The sequence below is a fragment of the Sceloporus undulatus genome, chromosome 2 (genome assembly GCF_019175285.1).
Source record: "Sceloporus undulatus isolate JIND9_A2432 ecotype Alabama chromosome 2, SceUnd_v1.1, whole genome shotgun sequence".
Taxonomy (NCBI): Eukaryota; Metazoa; Chordata; class Lepidosauria; order Squamata; family Phrynosomatidae; genus Sceloporus; species Sceloporus undulatus.
In genome coordinates, this window is record NC_056523.1 from 288,376,099 (window position 1) to 288,396,226 (window position 20,128).

The 20,128-nt window shown below is 38.9% G+C and overlaps 1 protein-coding gene across 3 annotated transcripts in view; it reads left to right on the forward strand.

Annotated features, from left to right (window-relative positions):
• TNPO1 (transportin 1) overlaps positions 1-20,128 on the forward strand; it is a 51,530-nt gene that overhangs the window by 21,268 nt on the left and 10,134 nt on the right. The window contains exons 9-22 of one of the 3 annotated variants that reach the window (XM_042449586.1): positions 1,915-1,975; positions 3,459-3,627; positions 4,437-4,589; positions 4,804-5,029; positions 5,903-6,074; positions 8,936-9,022; positions 9,890-9,997; positions 10,209-10,367; positions 10,463-10,550; positions 11,821-11,919; positions 12,082-12,177; positions 14,587-14,662; positions 15,443-15,542; positions 18,668-18,742. In XM_042449586.1, the coding sequence (XP_042305520.1) occupies positions 1,915-1,975; positions 3,459-3,627; positions 4,437-4,589; positions 4,804-5,029; positions 5,903-6,074; positions 8,936-9,022; positions 9,890-9,997; positions 10,209-10,367; positions 10,463-10,550; positions 11,821-11,919; positions 12,082-12,177; positions 14,587-14,662; positions 15,443-15,542; positions 18,668-18,742 (1,669 nt within the window). Of the gene's footprint in view, positions 1-1,914; positions 1,976-3,458; positions 3,628-4,436; positions 4,590-4,803; positions 5,030-5,902; positions 6,075-8,935; positions 9,023-9,889; positions 9,998-10,208; positions 10,368-10,462; positions 10,551-11,820; positions 11,920-12,081; positions 12,178-14,586; positions 14,663-14,739; positions 14,838-15,442; positions 15,543-18,667; positions 18,743-20,128 lie in introns of those variants that run through there. The other 2 variants (XR_006101953.1, XM_042449587.1) reach the window with 2 other exon arrangements.

A 20,128-nucleotide genomic window follows, 5' to 3' on the forward strand; every position in this document is an offset into this window, starting at 1 on the left:
GATTTATTTCAAGCTCGCCCAATCACGAAGAATCTGGGCGGGTTACAACAATAAAAATACATCGAATTACAATAGAGTTTAAAAAAAAACCTAGACCTACCCCCCCTTCCCAGTACTAAAACAGAATTAAACAGTAATAGTATAAAAACATTAAACACATTAAACAAAAAAATAGGCAGAAACATAGGCGGGGAAGAATAGACAGACGAGGGGACAAATATCTCTATATCTGGGGAGGGTAACTAAGTTGGAAAGGCCTGCCGGAAGATAAAGGATGCTCAACCTGTATAAGTAAATGGCAAAAAAGCATCATTGCCGTACCTGAAGTGCTTACACCAGTTGGCATCCTGTTGGTTAGTGCCAACTAGAAGAGACCTAGTCAATCAGTTTTTGAATAATGAGTCAACTGAATGGGTCTACTCTAGTTGACTCAAGACTAACAACATGATTTAGGCCACCATTTTGTTTAGGATTTGTGAAGGTAGGGTAGAAGTTAATAAAGTCAAGCTATGTTATGGATGCAGTGGCTCAAGTGGTTAAGACGTTGACTCTGTTGATTGCAAGATTGGCAGGTTGGCAGTTTGAGGCCCGGCTGTTGCATGATGGAGTGAGCTCCTTTCATTAGTCCCAGCTTCTGCCAACCTAGCAGTATGAAAGCATGCAGATGCAAGTAGTGGGAATATAACAGCGTTTGGTGGAGTCATGACGGCCACATGACCACCAGAACAGTCCTCAGAAAACGCTGGCTCTTCGGCTTAGAAATGGAGATATGCACTGCCCCCTACAGTCAGTTATGACTATTATTATTATTATTATGATTGATTGATTGATTGATTGATAATAGCACTGTAGATTTGCACAGCGCTCTACATAAAAACAATAAATATAAAAGAGTAAACCTGCCTATGGCGTACAATCTAACTAGACATTAATGTCAAGGGACTACTTTTACCTTTACCTTTATGTTACAAAAATTGAAATCAGTTTTAGTTTCTTAAACTTAGGGTGAAGCAGACGGCCCCTTTGCACTGACTTGGGGGCAGCATCTGAGCACTGCATTTAGATGCCGCAGACTCTGATGCCGGCATCATGCCATCCGCCCAACCACACAGCAGGCAGCTTTGCAGCACTCTGGTGTTGGGCCATTTAGATGCCGCACACCGCAGGAGAGCTGCAAAGCTGTGGCGGTGGTGGAAAAGCCGTCTTTTTTTCCCAGCGTAAAAAGGAGTGGCATTTTGCCACTTTCTTTGTGCTGGAAAAAATCCAGAGTGGGGCCATGGTGTACAAGGGCTGTGTGATGCCTCCCCTTTGGGGCAGTCTGTTTCACCCCTTAGTTAAAAACTGGCTCTTTGTCAAAGATTTTGGGTCCTAAGGATCATAGTGTGACTGGGTTATGGAGTTTTGCTGTAGTGCCTATAGTATATACTGTTTAAAATTATTTTGATTAGTTTTAGATTGTTTAAATCTTCTTTCAACTGTATTATACTAAATTGTTGAATTGTTTTGTTCTGTATCCAATTCTGAAAACTTTTTATTTAGGATGTGTCAAAATATTTTACTACAAATTATTAAGAAAATAAGCTGAAATCAGTAAAATAATGAAATGTTCCTTTAGAGTGAGTGATATTTTGGAGGTCTATGTCTCCTTAAATATTTTTTTCACATACCACATTTTTCACATTATACATTTTTTTTAAGATACTTTTTTTTTATGTTGATGTGTAGGTTCAGGATTATATGTTATTTAGGATGCCATTCAAGTCCGAACTCTATTAATCATAGTGCTCTTGGACACTTGTACTGGTTTTAGTGACATTAAAAAAAAGTTTATATACCATAGTTTTCAATCCTACTCATAGAATTTTGCCTTGAGCAGCTGATACTCAGAAATCTGATTAAGTTCTTTTTCTGTAGGTTGATACCTGTTTTAGTAAATGGCATGAAATACTCAGAAATTGATATTATTCTACTGAAGGTAAGTGTAACTTTACTTCATCCCATTATTGAAAGAATGCTGCTCTGTAATCACTGAAATTGGGTTCCCTTTACGATACTTGCCCCTAGACATGCAGCTAAATATAACACATGTTTGTTGCAGCCCTGTACTTATTTACATGGGAGCCAACATTTTCAAACTCAGTGGGATTTTCTTCATGGTAGACATGTATGGGATTACATTGACAGCTCTTAGAAGAGTGAGGCAACTGCCTCAGTCAGCAGATGCTGGAGGATAATAGTAGCAGCCGCAGGCATTTCTCCACTGCCCTCCCCACCACCTTAGCATTTACATCTCTTGGAAGGTAAACTTGCCACAGATCCTACCAGTCATCTCTTAAATTATTTTACTGCCCTCAAGTGTGATACAGGTCTCTACACTGGTGGTAGTGATGAAGAGATTTTCATTGCCTGGCCTCTGTACATGGAGTGGAAGATGGTACCATCACTTCCTTTGCTTTAAGCAGCAAAGTATTATGGTTTGGCCTTTGGTTTCGTGACCATTTAATATCTTTAGAAAAGTTGGAATGAAGCAGACTGGTAGCTGGAGTAACCTCTGGCCACTCCAGCCCCAGTCAGCCCCCCGAACTTCCTGGGGCCATGGCGATGCCACACTCCTGAAGCCGGTCTCTCCCATGGTCCTCAATATGTCGCCAGCAAGGAGCTTTTTGCCGCTTCTTTCTGGCTGGCTTTGGGCTGCCTTAGGTGGCTGTGGAGCAACTTTCAGCCAATCTGGGGGCATGTGTTGTCTGCACACCGCACCCCTGAAGTGGCCAGAAGCCACACGTTTTGGCCTTCTGTTTCAGGACAAAGTCTACATTTTTGTTGCTGACCAGTTCTTTTTCTTTGAAGACTCAATGTGCTTCTGCAGGCACTGTCTTTCTACACTTGGGTGGCTCTGATATTAAAATAAAGTCATTGATAATGTATTCCTCTAGTGTTCCGTTTAGTATATTTTTACTAAAATTACCATGCATCTGACAAATTAGCCAAGTCTACAAAAGTTTATGCTACAATATAGTTAGTCTTCACATAGTTAATCTTAAAGGTGCTAGAAGACCCCTTTGCATATTATTAATAAGTGTTATTCAGGGTTTTACTCCACACAGTCCCCAGAGATTTAGGATGTGTAATAGATGTGGTGGGTTGGGCTAGGGTTTTTTTTGTTTTTTTTTTAAATTTTTTTTTTGTTTTTTGAAATATGGCTTTTAATTGTATACTGTATTTTAATGTTATTTTTGTTTGTTGTAAACCACCTCAATCCGCAGGGAGAGGCGGGCTATAAATACAATTTATTATTATTATTGTTATTATTATTACTACTACTACTACTACTACTACTACTGATATGTAGACTCACAAGATAATATAGGCAAACAAATACTACATCTGCAAGAGACAGAAATAGATTTGTTTAGGCTTGCATCTGTCCATAGACCTTGCTGTTTGGTTTCTGGCAATAGGGTGATGTTGAAGAAGACGAGGCAATCCCGGATAGCGAACAAGATATTAGGCCTCGGTTTCACCGTTCACGAACAGTAGCACAGCAGCATGAGGAAGATGGCATTGAAGAGGATGAGGAGGAGGAAGATGAGCTGGATGATGATGACACTATTTCAGACTGGAATTTAAGTAAGTAAAATTCCCACATAAAATACTATAAATTGTAGATACTACATGGGAACCTCTGCTCTTCCCGCTGTCTTGTTAAATTTATTAATAGTTGTGTTGAGGTGTGTTGAAAAAGATCACAACAGAGCCATGAAGGAATGTCAACAAAAGTAGAGCTTTGCTCAGCAGAGTGTAGAACAAAATAAGCAAAGCAAAAAATCTAGCAATGTGGATAAATACAAATATACACAGTGCACAAATAAATCATAGCATAACTTCCTGCATGCCAGCAGTACTACAACTCCCTAGCAAAGAGGGGAAAAAACATACTTCTCAGCAACATGGAGAGCAACAGGCTCCAGGCCAGCATGGAGAGCAATATTTTCTCTCAACAACAACAACAACAAAACCCAAGCTGATTCCCAAAGCAATTATACTTTGCTAAGTTGCTATCATAACCACTGGCACAATTGCCTGATTACATCACTAATTACCAGTGCAGGCTTACCATCATGGACTTCACTTGTCACTCTGCTATGCCCTCATCCAGTCACAACTTAGTATGCAAACTGGCATATCCTGACCAGTTGTTCTGTGACCATGGTTATAGCCTTTTTAAGAAAAAAGTGGTTGTAAACTACTTTAATTTCTCTTAGTTTTATAGTTCTTGTTGTAAAGTTCTCTCTGCTTTTATTCCTTGGTAACTGGCCATAAATAAAACACCAGCCTAAAACCTCTGACCCACTGCCACGTTGTAGCCCTCAGGGGCAAAAAGATTGTGAACACTTATTTTCTAAATTGCTTTTCATGAAGGCATTTTTTTTTTTCAGGAAAATGTTCTGCTGCTGCCCTTGATGTTCTTGCCAATGTATTCCGTGATGAACTGCTGCCACACATATTGCCCCTCCTAAAAGAATTGCTCTTTCATCCTGAGTGGGTGGTGAAAGAATCAGGCATCCTGGTTCTGGGAGCAATTGCTGAAGGTATGCCAATGCTTGTAACAGAAACTATAGTTTTATGTAATTAATGCATAATATTAGTTATATTTATTTGTGTAATGCAGCATGCTCCTACCCCACGGGGCTTAGTTGGGAAAAACAGAGGTATGGGGAAACCATGACATGAATAAACAAGAAAGGAATATGTGATTACTCTTAATTTTTCTGATCTTTTCTAATCTGTCTTCTGTTTTCACAGGTTGCATGCAGGGTATGATTCCATATCTTCCCGAGCTAATCCCTCACCTCATTCAGTGCCTCTCTGATAAAAAGGCTCTTGTGCGCTCCATTACTTGCTGGACTCTTAGCCGCTATGCACACTGGGTTGTTAGTCAACCTCCAGATACGTACTTGAAGCCATTAATGACTGAGTTGCTAAAGCGTATTCTTGATAGCAACAAAAGAGTACAAGAAGCTGCCTGCAGGTAGGTCAAAACCACAAAACTATGAGCTGTGGCCCTCAAAAGTACATAAGGAAAGTAACCATTTTTCCATTGTGTTGTGATATTCCATTTGTTTTTGTAGAACATTTCTTTTTTTACTATAGATTTCTAGAAAGTCATGGAAGTTTCTCTTCTGTTCTAGATGCCCTGCTTTCTGTAATAAACAAATTTAAGAAGCTTTGAAAGGGAGATTCAAATTTAGCCCAGATTTTTCACTTTGCATTTTTCTATCAAGCATACAGTAATGTCATACAATGTATACGGTGCAATGTTGTTATATGTGGAAAATGATAAAAATAATTTTAAAAAAAGCATACAACATGAATGCAAAGTGTTATCAAATGAGTTATGACATTGGTGTTATATTAAGAACTGCACCCAGAGAAGCATTCGTATAATTAGGGACATGAGTGGGTGGTGAAAAGAGGAGTGGGTGGTGAAAGTTGGAAATTCTGATTTTTATTTCTATTCGAACTATAGCTTTCTACAAAGTGTTGCTACCATCTCTGAAACTTGGGAGGTTAAAACACTGCTTATGACTCGTAGGCCTACTGTTCAAATTTTAGGGGAAAACATACAAACATGCTTGATTTTGCTTTGATGATGATTATGTAGCAGAAACTTAAATGTGTTAGATGTTAAAAGTAGAAGCGTAATAACTGTTGTAAAGAGTATTTTAAATAAGACTCTGAAATAGGCAAAACCAAACCTTCAAATCGAGAACTTCAGTCCATTTTAAAAGTTATCTTATTGTTTTGATTAATGTGGCCTTTGTTTACAGAACTTGATTGTTTGTTTGACAGAAAGTGGTGTATTCCTTCATTGTGCAGACTAACGTTTTCTTTTGCCTCTTAGTGCCTTTGCTACTCTAGAAGAGGAGGCTTGTACAGAACTTGTTCCTTACCTTGCTTATATACTTGATACTCTTGTCTTCGCATTTAGTAAATACCAGCATAAGAATCTGCTCATTCTTTATGATGCCATAGGAACTTTAGCAGATTCTGTAGGTCATCATCTAAACAAGCCAGTAAGTATTGTTCTCCTTTCATTTTAGATAAAAATAATTGTTTCTGTTTTAGAACTATATTCTAGAAATTATTTACTTTCCTTAGTAAAGGGAAGATTTCAACATACTTTGCTTAACTGCAAGAAATTTGCCCTGTCATCTTTAAACTCTTCTTATCAATCTTTCATGAATCTGAATTTCACTTGCTTTGTGTTAAGTCAGTTAGGAAATATTGTGAAGTCTCTGTTGCTTTGTTCACAAAACAGAGCTTGATAATAATACACAGCTATTTTTCTCAGACTGTTTCACTTAGCGATCTTAACAATAGTGATATTTTGTCACATAAGGTAAGTTAATAGTATTCTCCCTATTACAGAGGGAATACTGAGGTTTAGCAGTGATACTGGTTGCCTTGGGCAAATCATTAAAGTTGTGACTGAGGTGAGATTTGAAATGTAGGCTTCTAGTTCTAAGCTACTGTGTTCTGAGCCACTGTGTCACACCAGAACCTATAATCTTTAAAAGAACTATGAAACTAGGTTAGTAGTTGTTGTGTGCCTTTAAGTCATTTTTGACTTATGGTGATCCTAAGGTGACCTTATCATGGGATTTTCTTGACAAAATTTGTTTGATGATGGTTTGCCAATGTCTTTCCTAAGACTAAGAGCATGTGACTTGCCCAAGGGCACACAGTGGTTTTCATCATCAAGCTGGAAATCAAACCCGTCTCCAGAATTGCAGTCCAACACTCAACCACTATGCCATGCTGGCTCTCCATGAAACCCCTCAAAATTCTTTTAATTTTTTTATTTGCCATGTGGCAAATTGCTTTTGGAATATCCCCTTCTGCTTCCATGCTGTGTGTCAAAAGTGCTGTTAAAACAGGGGAGCATTTCAGAAATTGTGAAATAACTTGTGTAGCTGTTCAAAGAGTAAAACCAGCAGTTATCATGGGGTAATACAAGTTCCTTGTTAGGAGATTATTTCCTGTTGTTGTAAACACCAGTTAATTATCTGAATAGTAGGTTCAGTTTTTCCTTTGAAATTGCATAAAAGAGCTGCAGCACACTAGTGCATCATACACACTTTAGTTCATAAGAATATCTAGAAACTAAATGTATTTTCCGTTGGAAGGGGTATAGATGGCATTGACTAATCTATGCCTATGATTTCTGATCCAGCAAGTGCTGTGCACATGGAGCTTTTGCGCTCACATTTTCTTATGTGGAATAAGATAGGCGCATATGGAACTAGCACTGGTAATGACTTCTTGTACTATCAGGTACATATTGACACACAGAATAGCTTATGTGGGCCCTAGTGAGGCAAGAAAGATGTCAGCAGCTGAAAGACCCTGTTTGCAATCTATTCCCCCTGAAGGGAACATTGGGAATGGGAAGGTGGGAGGACTAAAGTTGGAAGAATTCACTTTCAATGATGGCACAGTCCTGATGGGGAAAAATTGGCATTAAATTCAGCTATCATGGGGGGTTGGCAAAATGCCTTGTGAGGAAGGGCCTCATGCAGGCTGTCATTTGTACAGCCCTAGCTTGAGAGATTGCAGGTGATGGTTTCTAAACTGTTTGAAATGCATGCTGAGCTCTACAGTTCCAAATTAAAGGCAGAAGTAACTTCCCCTCAAAAGTGTCCATCTGTGAGTACAGTATGACTAATGTACATGGGAGAGAATTTGTTTCAAGCTTTCTATCATGTATATTGCTGTGGGAAGCAATTAGCTGCCCCAGATGGCACAGTGGTGCTCTCTCGTTGTAGAAGCTGCTCTGGCAAGGAGCCATTCATGCATGGAAATGCTTAACATTATTAGTTGTAAATGTGAGGTCGATCTTATCATGGTAAGTGAGGCTTCTAGCAAAAAAGGAGTGGGAGAAGAAACGGACCAGCAAAATGAGAAATGGAATCATTTATTATACCATTTATAGCAGGAGTGGGGCAGCTTCTGAAGTGTAGGGGGTATTTTCTTTAAACTGCACCTGTCCTTCATTTTTTTTTTAATTTTAAAAAAGAATCTGGTGTAACACCTCCATCCCTTGAATATTTGATAAAAACAAGGCTTGTGTGGGAAGCACATCATTTTTAAAATTGTGCTGTCAGGAGGCGTGGTTCTTCTGATTTCTGTGGTGTGTATATATGTGGATTGCTCTGGACTGCACAGACCACAAAAACAGCCAGGATATGCTTCATTTCCACCTCTGTCTTACAGTGTGTAGAAGCAGTGGTGTACATGTACTCAATCATATGGCATAATATTCAGTAACTGAATATTCAGTATGTTTTTTTGTTTGTTGTACACATAATCTTAAAATCATCTGATATTTGTGGATACTGATGACTCTTAGAGCAAAATGGTATATGTGTCTACTCAGAAATAAGTCTCAGTAAGTTCACTGAGGCTTGCTTTTCTGTACATTTAGGTATAATTATAACTCTTATTGAGTATTAGTAATAATCTGGTTAATTTATTCATCTAATGCAGCTCACTGACTTTGGCATGCAGCTGTTGAATAGACTCTACTTTTACCCCAGCTTCAATACAGATTTCCCCCTTTTAATGTTGAAAGTATGCCTAAGAACATGCCTTTATTTATGCTGGTAAACAAATACAGTTGGACAGAGATTTGTAGTGGAATCCAAATTGAATTAAATCCTTAATTGTATGAATTGGTTGTCCAATAGCATAATGTTCTTTGAAAATGCACTTTGGAGAGTGTTTTGACTCTGATGCATGATAAACAATTTTTTGGCATAATGTCCCATAATTTTGATAGCATGGAAAATTAAAAATGGTCTTAAGTTTCTATTTCAGTGTCATTTAATTGACTTTTCAATTGACTGCTTAATTACATAAATTCTCTTCACTGTAGGAATATATTCAGATGCTTATGCCTCCACTAATACAAAAATGGAACATGTTGAAAGATGAAGATAAAGACCTTTTCCCTTTATTAGAGGTAAGCAACACTGTTAGTACTTTTTGTAGTTCTCTTTCACATATGTACAACTTTATAGCTTTTTAGCAACTCTGTGGAGATATCTTACATTGCAAGACTTTAAGCTGCAATCATGTGTATATTTGCCTGGGAGGAAACCCTACTAAATAGAGATGAATAGCATTGGGCTGTAGAAACTAGTGAGTAGGTAGTCAGATGGTCCCATCCTGTCCCCCCCCCCCCCCCCCCCCCCCCATCGATTCCTGAAAAAATACATGATGTAAGCTTTTGAAACTCCACTGGCTTCTTCATCTGACAAAGATGTTAAAAATCATACAGGATATTTTTTTTAAAAAAAAATGACGATGGTGCATGATAAACATAGGTGTGCATTTTGTCAAGGTGTTGTTGGTGTGTTTTACTGTGTTGATATACAGTGGAGAGACATCTATTCAGGCAGACCCCTCCTCATTCCGTCCATTTGGCACTGGGAACAAAACATTCCAAAGTCTAGGAGATAAAATTTGAATTCTATTAGCAATACAAAAAGGCACTTCTTCTGAGATCCAAGATGTCTCCATCCTTTATGGGATCATAGCCCCTTTATTAGGCAGAAAATACTGTATCTCTCAAGAGAAGCCTCCATGCTTTTGCTTAGGAAAATTTTATGTATTGTTTTAGTAAAACATGCTAAATATAGTCTAGTTTTTTTTTTAAAAAAAAAATCTCTGTTAGATGTAGAAACCTCAAATAGTAACGTTCCAGACTACTGACTCCCTCTTTAGAGTTTCCCTGTAGTGGCTAAAATGCAGTATCTTCCCACTCAGAAAACATATTCAGAAGTAGTAATATATTCAAATATTCATTCATGTATGTTCTGTATTTCAGTGCCTATCTTCGGTTGCCACTGCCTTGCAATCTGGCTTCCTTCCATACTGTGAACCGGTGTACCAGCGCTGTGTAAACTTGGTACAGAAGACTCTTGCACAAGCCATGGTATTGTTCTCTTGTTAGATTTCAGAGAATAAGGAGATTCTCAGTGGGATTTTTTAACTCCATGATTGTTTTCTAGAGAATTTTCTAACATTCTCTGGCCAACTATTTTGATATAAATATGTAAACATTAAAAAATGCATAGTATGTTACATATGTACTTGAGCCTTTAAAATCTGACTTGATTCTTGTATCGGTGTGTGTTTAATTACAGTTGCACAATGCTCAACCAGATCAGTATGAAGCTCCAGATAAAGACTTCATGATTGTTGCTCTTGATTTACTTAGTGGTTTAGCTGAAGGACTTGGAGGCAACATTGAACAGCTTGTGGCTCGGAGCAATATACTCACACTTATGTACCAGTGTATGCAGGTGAAAAAACTAATCCTTTCCACTTTACCATCCCAATTATATAAATAAAATGTTAAATTTGGACATCAGAACTTGGTTCTGTTTTTCTCTTCTAGGATAAAATGCCTGAGGTACGACAGAGTTCTTTTGCTTTGCTAGGTGATCTGACAAAGGCATGTTTTCAACATGTGAAGCCCTGCATTGGTATGTTACATAACAGTGAATACTCCTATCTTGTACATAAAAGATTACAAACTATATTACATTTTGAGATTTGAGTTTTAAATCATTGTGCTTGGTAAATCACTGTGCCTACTAGAGTGCCTGGAAAAGTTCTGTTTCCTCGTGTAAAGCCACATCTTGAAGTTATTATTTTCTGACAAGTAAGAAAACATTATGGACAAGCACTAAGGTGAATATTTTTCAGCCTTGTCTATGGTGTTTCTTCCTGTATCAGACAGAATATGAGCTAGCTTTTGAGTAACACTGAGTCATTTTCATTACTAATTAGTAGCCTGCCATTAGTTCTCCACCTCCACACCTAGGTCAGAGTTCAGGATATATCATAATACTTATATGGATTTGACTTAGTTATCTAGTTGTTTACTGACTTTACACATTGGGAGAAAATTGCTTTGGTCTTATGAGTTGAAACACTTTCTCATCCAATGAGAGAGGACTGATTCCTTGGCTACAGTACTCTTCAGGAAGGGGTATGATTAACTACAAACCTGTAATCCTTCTTGACACTTCAGTCAAAATAGTGGTAATTTTCTCTTTGTTACATTCCCCTGTCTTCATTAGATTTCGTCCCCATGCCCTCATTGCTGGTTAATCACTTTTGTAACACAAAACAAATGTTTCTAATCAGCTCTCAGAATTTTCATTTGAGGAATTTTGTTTCTGGCTAGAGTAGACATGAGGAACTAGTTGTATAAGTCATATATCCTTTTAGGTACTTGAGTGGGTGGCTGGCCTGCTTACCAGTTCTTCTCTTAGGGAAGTTGAGGCAGCCATGCATGCAGCCATCACCTTCAAGCAGTAGTTGACTGCACCCTGAGGTTGAGCCCTGGCCCATTAGTATGGCACAGGAATGAAATCCCATCTGTGATAGCTAATCTCATATTAGGAATAGCAGGAAGGATTTCACTCCATTGGGAATGGAGGAGCGGATGAACACTACACTTGTTCCACCAGAAGGTTCTGCTGCAGTTGTTATTAAAACTGTTAATTAAAATCCTCATAAACAGCTCAGGCAATATCCATGGTTGATCCCATGGTGGGGTTCACATTTTTGAATTTAGATTTCATATCATTCAGACAGTAGTACTGTCCAGATGATGAAACGATATCTGTTTTTTGAAAGAGGTTGTGGTGATGGTGGCTGTTTTAAAACTTATATCACACTGGTGATTTCTTTTGTTCTGGCAGTGGAAATCAAATTAACATTGTGGCTTCCTTATATTCTTTTCAGCTGATTTCATGCCAATTTTAGGAACCAACCTAAATCCAGAGTTCATTTCTGTGTGTAACAATGCCACTTGGGCAATTGGAGAAATTTCTATTCAGATGGGTAAGATTTGCTGTTTAGTGTAACTTTGGGTTTTACATTCTGTTGAATTACTTTTGATTTTGTTGGCAGTTGTAAATTCTGCCCTTTGATTGTGCTTATGTGGCCATTATGAAAATACATATTCCATTTTTAATCAGTTATTTATGTATTATCTCTTTCTAGGTATAGAGATGCAGCCTTATATTCCAATGGTCTTGCACCAGCTTGTAGAAATCATAAACAGACCCAACACACCAAAGACTTTGTTAGAAAACACAGGTACCCCACAACATAAATGAAATTATGCCAATGTCTGTCTTTTAAACCTGGTTATTGAGAGTTATAGCGAAATTGCGAAGTGGTTTTTGCAAGCACTAGACTTGTATTAGTTGTTAAGTATATATATATATATATATTTTTATTACACAAATTAAATTTTTAATTTAATTTGAAAGGCTTCTAATTTAATATTAAAGCTATTTTTATACAGACCTAAAAGTAACCTAGGATTTTATGTTGTCTTATGTTCAGGCAAATTATGTCTTCAGGTGGCTAAATTTCAGAACCTTCATAACTATAATTGGCAATAGGATGAGAGCAAGCTGACTTTTTTTAAAAAAATCTAACTATCTGCCCATTATATATCTTGTTAATGTACTTTAGTCTAAGGATCTCATGGTATTAAAAGGAGCTTGTTAATAGTTGCAGATTGTGGGACTCATGATACTTTTATATTTTTCAAAGCATGTCCTATTTAGAAAAAATCTTGAATTTCCTAAAACATGTTAGCTTTTAGTTTGCAAATAACTGTGTCTGTACATTAATTTCGTACCGAGACCATTGTTGTCTTTCATGAAAATAAGCAATTGCCAGAATATCAGTTAAAAGACTGAAAGTTCTGCTGTGGATCTCATGGGTCTGGATGAATGTTCCATGCATCTATGTTCGATATCTAGCACAAAATACAAACACTCTTAGAAGTATATTACTGCTGTGTAGAAGGTTAACTGAAAGATAAACCATGTGGTTATTTGGCACTTTATATAGGTATTTCACTATTCGCGATTAGTTTGCAAAAACTTTTTGTCTCATGGAATATTTCCTAAAAATGAAAGAAACCTGAACAGGGAGTAAAGTCATTAACATTTCTCTTTAATCATTGGTACATTTCCTGTATTGTGTGTGTATTAATTACAGCAAAAGTTCAGAAGATAAGAAAGATCAGATCTCTCACTATTACTTTTAAATATTGTAACTAAATACCTGAATAGTTGATAGTAGCAATACATGTTGAATGTGTTTGCCTAGGTTTGTTGTGGGATATTCTGCTTTGTGCTGCAGAATAATATTTGAAATCCTAAAACAGTATGCACATATCTAACAGCTCTGGCATATTATGGTGTTTTTCTTATGAGCTTGGTAAGAAAATCTACCAGAAACAGATTGTGCAGTCTAAACTCTATTTTCTATTCTCAACCAGTAATAATCCAGTGAGAAATATAATTGAATCCATCAAATGTGGCTTTGGGGCCAAAAATCCCCAGCCTCCCAAATTGCAGGCTTGTATTGTTAATATCAAACCTAAAATACAATTAGTAATTAGAAGATCAAGCTAAATATCTTAGCATATGAGTTACAGTGTGTGTGTGTGTGTGTGTGTGTGTGTGTATTTCATTTTATAGTGTTGGTATATCCTACACCAAATCTCATAGTGATAAGAGCATCATCTGCTTTATTGCATGTGTTCATGAGATTGTTCACAAATGCCTGTTCTGGAGTGTTGCATAATGTCTTTTAAGCTTAGGCTTCTCTGCTTCATATGAATCTGCTGGATTTTAGTACTCATGTAGTTTGCTTCAAATAATCCTTAAACACACCCACACTCTCCTTTTTCTGAAGAAAATACTCTGTGAGTTGAGATAACACCATTAAAGCACACGCAACCACTGTTCAAACAGCTTCTTCAAAGCAAGTGCCTGTTTGATCTGTGTTCAGAAGAGACAGATCATCTCCATAATTATGCAAGTTTTTAACATCTGAAAAAGATATTAATACTAGTAACTGATTTTGTGAGATAAGAAAATACAAAGATGTGAATTATCTTACTATGAAAAGCTATATGGATATATCCCAGTTTCTTTGGGAACTTAGCTTTGAATTACTAAAATTCATTCCTTTAAGCACTATGAGGTGGAGTTTTTATTTTCTTTCTTACTAGTCCCAAAGGTCATGTATTTTTTTATGTTTGTGAAATTTGAATTAAAAAAGTTAAATATCCTTTTAAAAATTATTACAAACCTTATAAAAAAGCTTAAATTGCTTAAATTACTATAGATGTCTGAAATGCCATTGAATAGTTTTGTCATAGGTTGAACCAATTTAAAAAGATGAGTTAAAGTAATAGTTGGAATTTCATCATGATTTTGGTGTTCTCTCACTCACTGAATTCCTTTTTCCTTTTTCCTGCTTCCCTCCTCCAAATAGTATGCCACATGTTGCTGCTCCTTATTTACAGGGGTGGTAATGAACAGCACTGGTGAAATCTTATGTTTATTATCATACACAGGTTCTGTTGGTTTCTGTTTCTGAGTTATTTGTTGTTTTTTCTTTATTTTTCTCCTTCCCCCCTCATTTGCTCATGTCTTGGTTGGCGTTTGGTGGTGTATAACCGTGATTGCGTTACCTTAGCAATAACAATTGGTCGTCTTGGTTACGTTTGTCCTCAAGAGGTGGCCCCCATGCTACAGCAGTTTATAAGACCCTGGTGTGTATTATTCAATCTTTTTTTTATTCATTTTTCTTCACTTTCTTCTTTCTTTCCTCTCTCTATCTCACTTCTAGATATACTTTTCAGTTGGTTACAAAAATCACTATTCTTAATCATTGCCAACCATGTGACTAATCTTGTCCTATCAGGTTTGTGAGTTTTTTTTAGCATTACTGTCATGTATATACTTCATGTTGTGGCTAACAACTAATGGATGCATGGGATAAGATTGTCACATGCTTGATGTGTTAAAGCTTGATTATTAAAAGCATTTTAAAATCCACCAGAATGATGATATGCATGCAAATAGCATAAAATGTTAAACATCGCATCACATTACTTCAAACTCATTTGCAATTTGACTTGCTGTCCAAAATATATGTTTATAGATTTGTATCAAATAGCTTGCTTGCTGCTGTAACAAGTGAAAAATGTTTTGTTACTGATATTTGGTATATTTTATACAGTGGCAGTATATACTGCTTTCAATAGTGGAATCTCCTAAATATATGTATAATTTATAGAGGTATTTAATGGAATATAGGTCACCTTTGATATTGGCTGGATATTACGAACAGGAAAGATCTGATATTTACAAAATGTATGGTTTTCAAATCAGGTTAAAAGTACACAAAGCAGAGCATACAAAGAGTATAAGATGTGAAGGTTATGTTGCATAGTCCTTTTTCCCCATTGTGACACTTATTCCATCAAATACTGAGCAACTTAAATTCTAAGCAAAGAAGGCTCATAACGTCTGGTTCTTTGTTTTATTAGGTGCACCTCTCTCCGAAACATAAGGGACAATGAAGAAAAAGATTCAGCTTTCCGTGGGATTTGTACCATGATTACTGTCAATCCTAGTGGAGTAGTCCAAGTAAGTCTGCCTTTGGTTTTGATATGTTTATGCTAAACTAGAAGCAAATACTTCTTCAATTTTGCAACAAGGAATTGGTTTTAAAAAAACAAATAATCGAGGGATCTTCTGGTAAAAGTAATGTACTTTCAGTACTATTAAGCAGAATACTATTGATTTCAGAAGCACTTGGTGAATCGTGTAAACCAGACATATCTTCTGAAAATTCAGCAGAAAATTATACACCATGACATTTCAGGTATAACCCCTGGCAGAAATAACATGGAAAGAATAGGGATGGGTTCCTTCACCATACACACTTGCAAAAAGAGCATGTCAACATGCTTAAACAAACGCGCCTCATGCTTTTTATCTAAAACTAATATCCACATCTGAAATGAAACAGTCAGGTCAGATAAGCCTTGCATAAGTAAACATAAATATTTTGAGCCTTCTAGAGACCACATGAAAGATTCTTTCAAAATGCAGCCACAAATATTTCTTCTTTTTTATTTTTTTTATTCATAGCAGACAAGATCCAAATTGTCGCAATTTGGACACCAAAGTTTTGGGATGCTCAATTTAAAGATTGTGCTGCTTCCATCTGAGACAGTGATAAACTTTCTTCCTGTGTCCCATCCTCCTTGCACACACCCCCCAAAAAATGTTCTGGAGAGTTGGGAAACCTTTGGAATGGGTTTCCTGACACCATGAAGGAATGCAGAAAAAAGGGGAGGGGAAGAAAGTCCCAGTTCTGTATCATGAAAGACCTGGATACAGAAGTAAACCAATGGACATTGGACTGAATTTTTAATTGATTGTTTTATTGTGAGTTGACTAGTATGTGTTTTATTTTTAAAAAATTGTATGTCACCTTGAAATGCTATTAGCTATGGGGTGATTAATAAATTTCATAAAGAAATAAATAAAATGACAGGGCATTAGATTTTTAAAAATCTTAAATAAGCTGACAGTACTTAGAAAAATGGTATTGGACAAAAACATTTGCTTGTGAAAGTCTGCTCTGTTTTAAAATTAAGGTATTATTTCTAGAATTAGTAGTCTAGATCAGTGGTTCTTAACCTGTGTATTTGCAGACCCCTAGAAAGCTTGACAGCTGCTTTGCTCACCTACTCACAGCAGAGCAGAGTAGTCATAGGAGACAAGGCAAAGGCTGGCTAGCTGGCTGGCTCAGTCTGTTTCACTACACGGAGGAGGCGGACTGAGTGACAGTGGAGTTGACAGCCCGCCTGTCTCTTTTTCTCTTCTTCCACTCTTTTCCAGCTGGGAGCAGTTCAGTCTCCCATCAGAAAAACTTTTTTAAAAAACCCTTTTTTTTTTCCTCTTGGCTTTCTTCATCAGAAGAGGAGGAGACCAAGATAAGAGAAGGAAGGATTGAGGTGTAAAGAGAACAGGCAGACTAGCTAGCAAGCAAGCAACCTCTCCTCAGCACTGATGAGCACTACCTATTCAGAGTTAACTAGGACATTTACACACAGTGCAACTCCATGCCACTTGGATGCTCTGGATCCTCCACAGCCTCTTCTTCTTCTCCATCTCATTTCCTGCCAGTAGCCCCAAACTTCTCTTTCTTTTCCTGCCTTGGCACCGTGTTGCCCCTGCCTCACTCCGAAACAAACAACATCTCTGTCAGACCTCAAGCCCTTCCCCCTCTGCCTCTTTTACACTTCCCAATTCATTTCAGATCTCATCAAAACATTGTGAGGGGTATGAGAATCACAGAATCTTAGACCTAGAATTGGCTGCAAGGGGAGCAGTTACTGAATTCCACATGCACAAGTTGTTTTTTGATAGACCTACATAATCACCATTTCTGGGAAGCAGAGTTGTTGATTTCTATATGCACAAGTCCTTTTGTGTGATCCCTTGCTTCTGGACAGAAGAGTTTGTTTCAGCTTCTGAGCAAATTGAACAGCAACTTGCAGAGCCAGCCAGCCAGCCCGTCTTTGCCTTGACTCCCTGTCACATGGCAACTCTGCTGTTGCTCATCTGCTCATCTTCCTCTCCAGAGTGGAGCAGCCTCACGACAGGAGCCAAGGAAAAGCCTGGCTGGGTGGGTCTGTGCATTGTTCTTCAATCTGCTCAAGCAGCAGACTGGCAGGAAGAAGCAGAAGAAAAGTATTTCCTCCTCTCCAGTGTCTCTTAACAGGTGGTATAACTGTTAATGGTTCAGAGTTCAGGTCTTAGTATTGTTGCTGCTGCTGTTATTTGGGTTTTAAATCTTGAGTTAAGTCTAGGGGGTCCACAGCATCAAAAGATATTTAGAGGGGGTAACTGGTAAAGAAAAGGTTTAAGAACCACAGGTCTAGATTTTAACTTTCTTGCATTTGAAAAAAAATCTTGTTCCTTATTCTTGAAAAGATAGACAAGGAAAATGAGTGAGTTTGGTTTCGGCTCATGGGAGGGGGCTAAGACTAGCTCTTGTCTTCCCCCCTTTTCTTGAGCTGTTACCAAGTGCAATGGCTGTTAGCTTTCAAGAGGAAAACTTAGGGGCATCTTCTCTTATCCCCATTTCTGCTCCATGCCTACTTACAAATATGTGTAGAGGAAGGGTTGGGATATCATTTATATGGGGATTGTGAAGGGTTATACCTTCCTTATTCTAGGGCTCTGATCCAGATTCAAATATCTTGACTTCAGAGAGTGTGAGTGTATGTGGAACTTGCTTCTAGCAGTGGATATTTCTCAGAATAAATTATTTTAAAAATGGAAACACATACAGTTTCATTTGAAGATCTGGTGTTTGCCTTTTAAGATATATTCCCAGATTAGGAATTGCAGATGTTGACTTCTGTTTCTGATTCTTGGGAAGTTGAAGCAGAATATAGGTACAATTGGCCCTTCCTTTATGCGGGGAACCCTGCTGTGTAAGGGAAATCCAGCATATGCTGGAGCCTCATTACAAATAATGGGGCTTGTGCCTCCGGTGCAGTGCACACGCCCCATTACTACTTCCAGGGCATGCGAGGGGTTTTTCTGGCACAGCTTTCAGCATATGCTGAAAGCCACGTAAGCCATGCCTGCGTATGACGCGGGTGTACTATATATTATTGAGATTATTACTATTATGTCTGTTCATTTATAAATAGCCTATTCTAATTTGCCAATTTTGTAAACATTTATAGGACTTTATATTTTTTTGTGATGCTGTTGCATCATGGATTAGCCCAAAAGATGACCTCCGGGACATGTTCTGTAAGGTAATAAACTTACTCAGGGGACTATATTTAAGGGGGGAAAGTGTGTAATAGCGTACTGTATTCTGGTATGAAATATTGATCTAGAGAATCTATAGCTGAGGATTCATAACTAATGGCAAATTCACAGTGATTTCCACAGTAGAACAACTGTTTGAATTGTTGAGGTATATTCATTAATGAGAGTAAAAGCTATTTGTGTCATGCAGGGGTAGGCAACCTTTTTGAGCCGGGGGCTGGGTTGCTGTCCCTCAGGCGACTGGGGGGCCGAAGCTGGGGGGTGGAGCTTCGACCCTCTGGGGCGGGGCCACGTGCCAGGGGTGGAGCTTCCACCCTCCGCAGCGGGGCCACATGCCGGGGGTGGAGCTTCCACCCTCCGGGGCAGGGCTGTGTGCTGGGGTGGAGCTTCCACCCTCCAGGGGCGGGGCCGCATGCCGGGGCGGAGCTTCCACCCTCTGGGGGCCAGGCCTCTGCATTTTTGCTGGCCCCTGACGGGGCCCCAGGCCCTGTCAGAGACCAGCAAAAAAGCTGGGGGGGCCTGCCAGCGCTGGAGGATCCCCTGGAGGGCCCCAGCGACGGCACCGGGCCCCCCAGAGGCCCCCTGCCGCCCTGGGAGCCCTCCTGGAAGGCCCCAGAGATGGCAGCGGACCTCCCACAGGGCCCCTGCCGCCCTGGGAGCCCTCTTGCAGGGCCCCAGAGACGACAGCGGGCCCCGCAGAGGCCCCCTGCCGCCCTGGGAACCCGCCTGGAGGGCCCCAGGGATGGCAGCGGGCCTTCCAGAGGCCCGCTGCTGCCGCAGCCGCTCTGGGCGCCACCATTTTGGGCGGCAAAATGGCGGTGCCCATAGCCCCAGAGTGGTGAAAAGCTGCGACGGGCGGCCGCGGCGGCGGCAAGAGCAGCCGGGGGGGCGGTAGCCAGGCCTTCGCGGGCTGCATCTGGCCCGCGGGCCGGAGGTTGCCGACCCCTGGTGTAATGGGTGGCTTCATTAGGGATTACATTCATCACTTGAACAGTATTTTTATGCTAGTGTCATGTCCCAACCAAATTCCTGCAAACAGTTCCATTACTGTCCTCTACATGAAACACCTATATGGTAGTATGTGTGCACCAAGACAAATGAACAGGCCCAAGCAGAGAGAAAGGTGATCAGAGAGCAAGGTGGCCTTTCAAGGGTTCACTTATTGCTGAAAGGAAAATAGCAATTCACAGATAAGCTATTTGAACTTTCTTTTTAAGAGTAGTCTTTGAATGAACTATTTTTTTTTTCATATAGAAGCATCAGTATGCATACACACACACATTGCACCATCAGTAAAGCTACCTTTTCAGTAGTTTTTACAACTTTAAACTTGTCTAATCTTAGAAGGATAGATTTAACTTTCTGCTCAC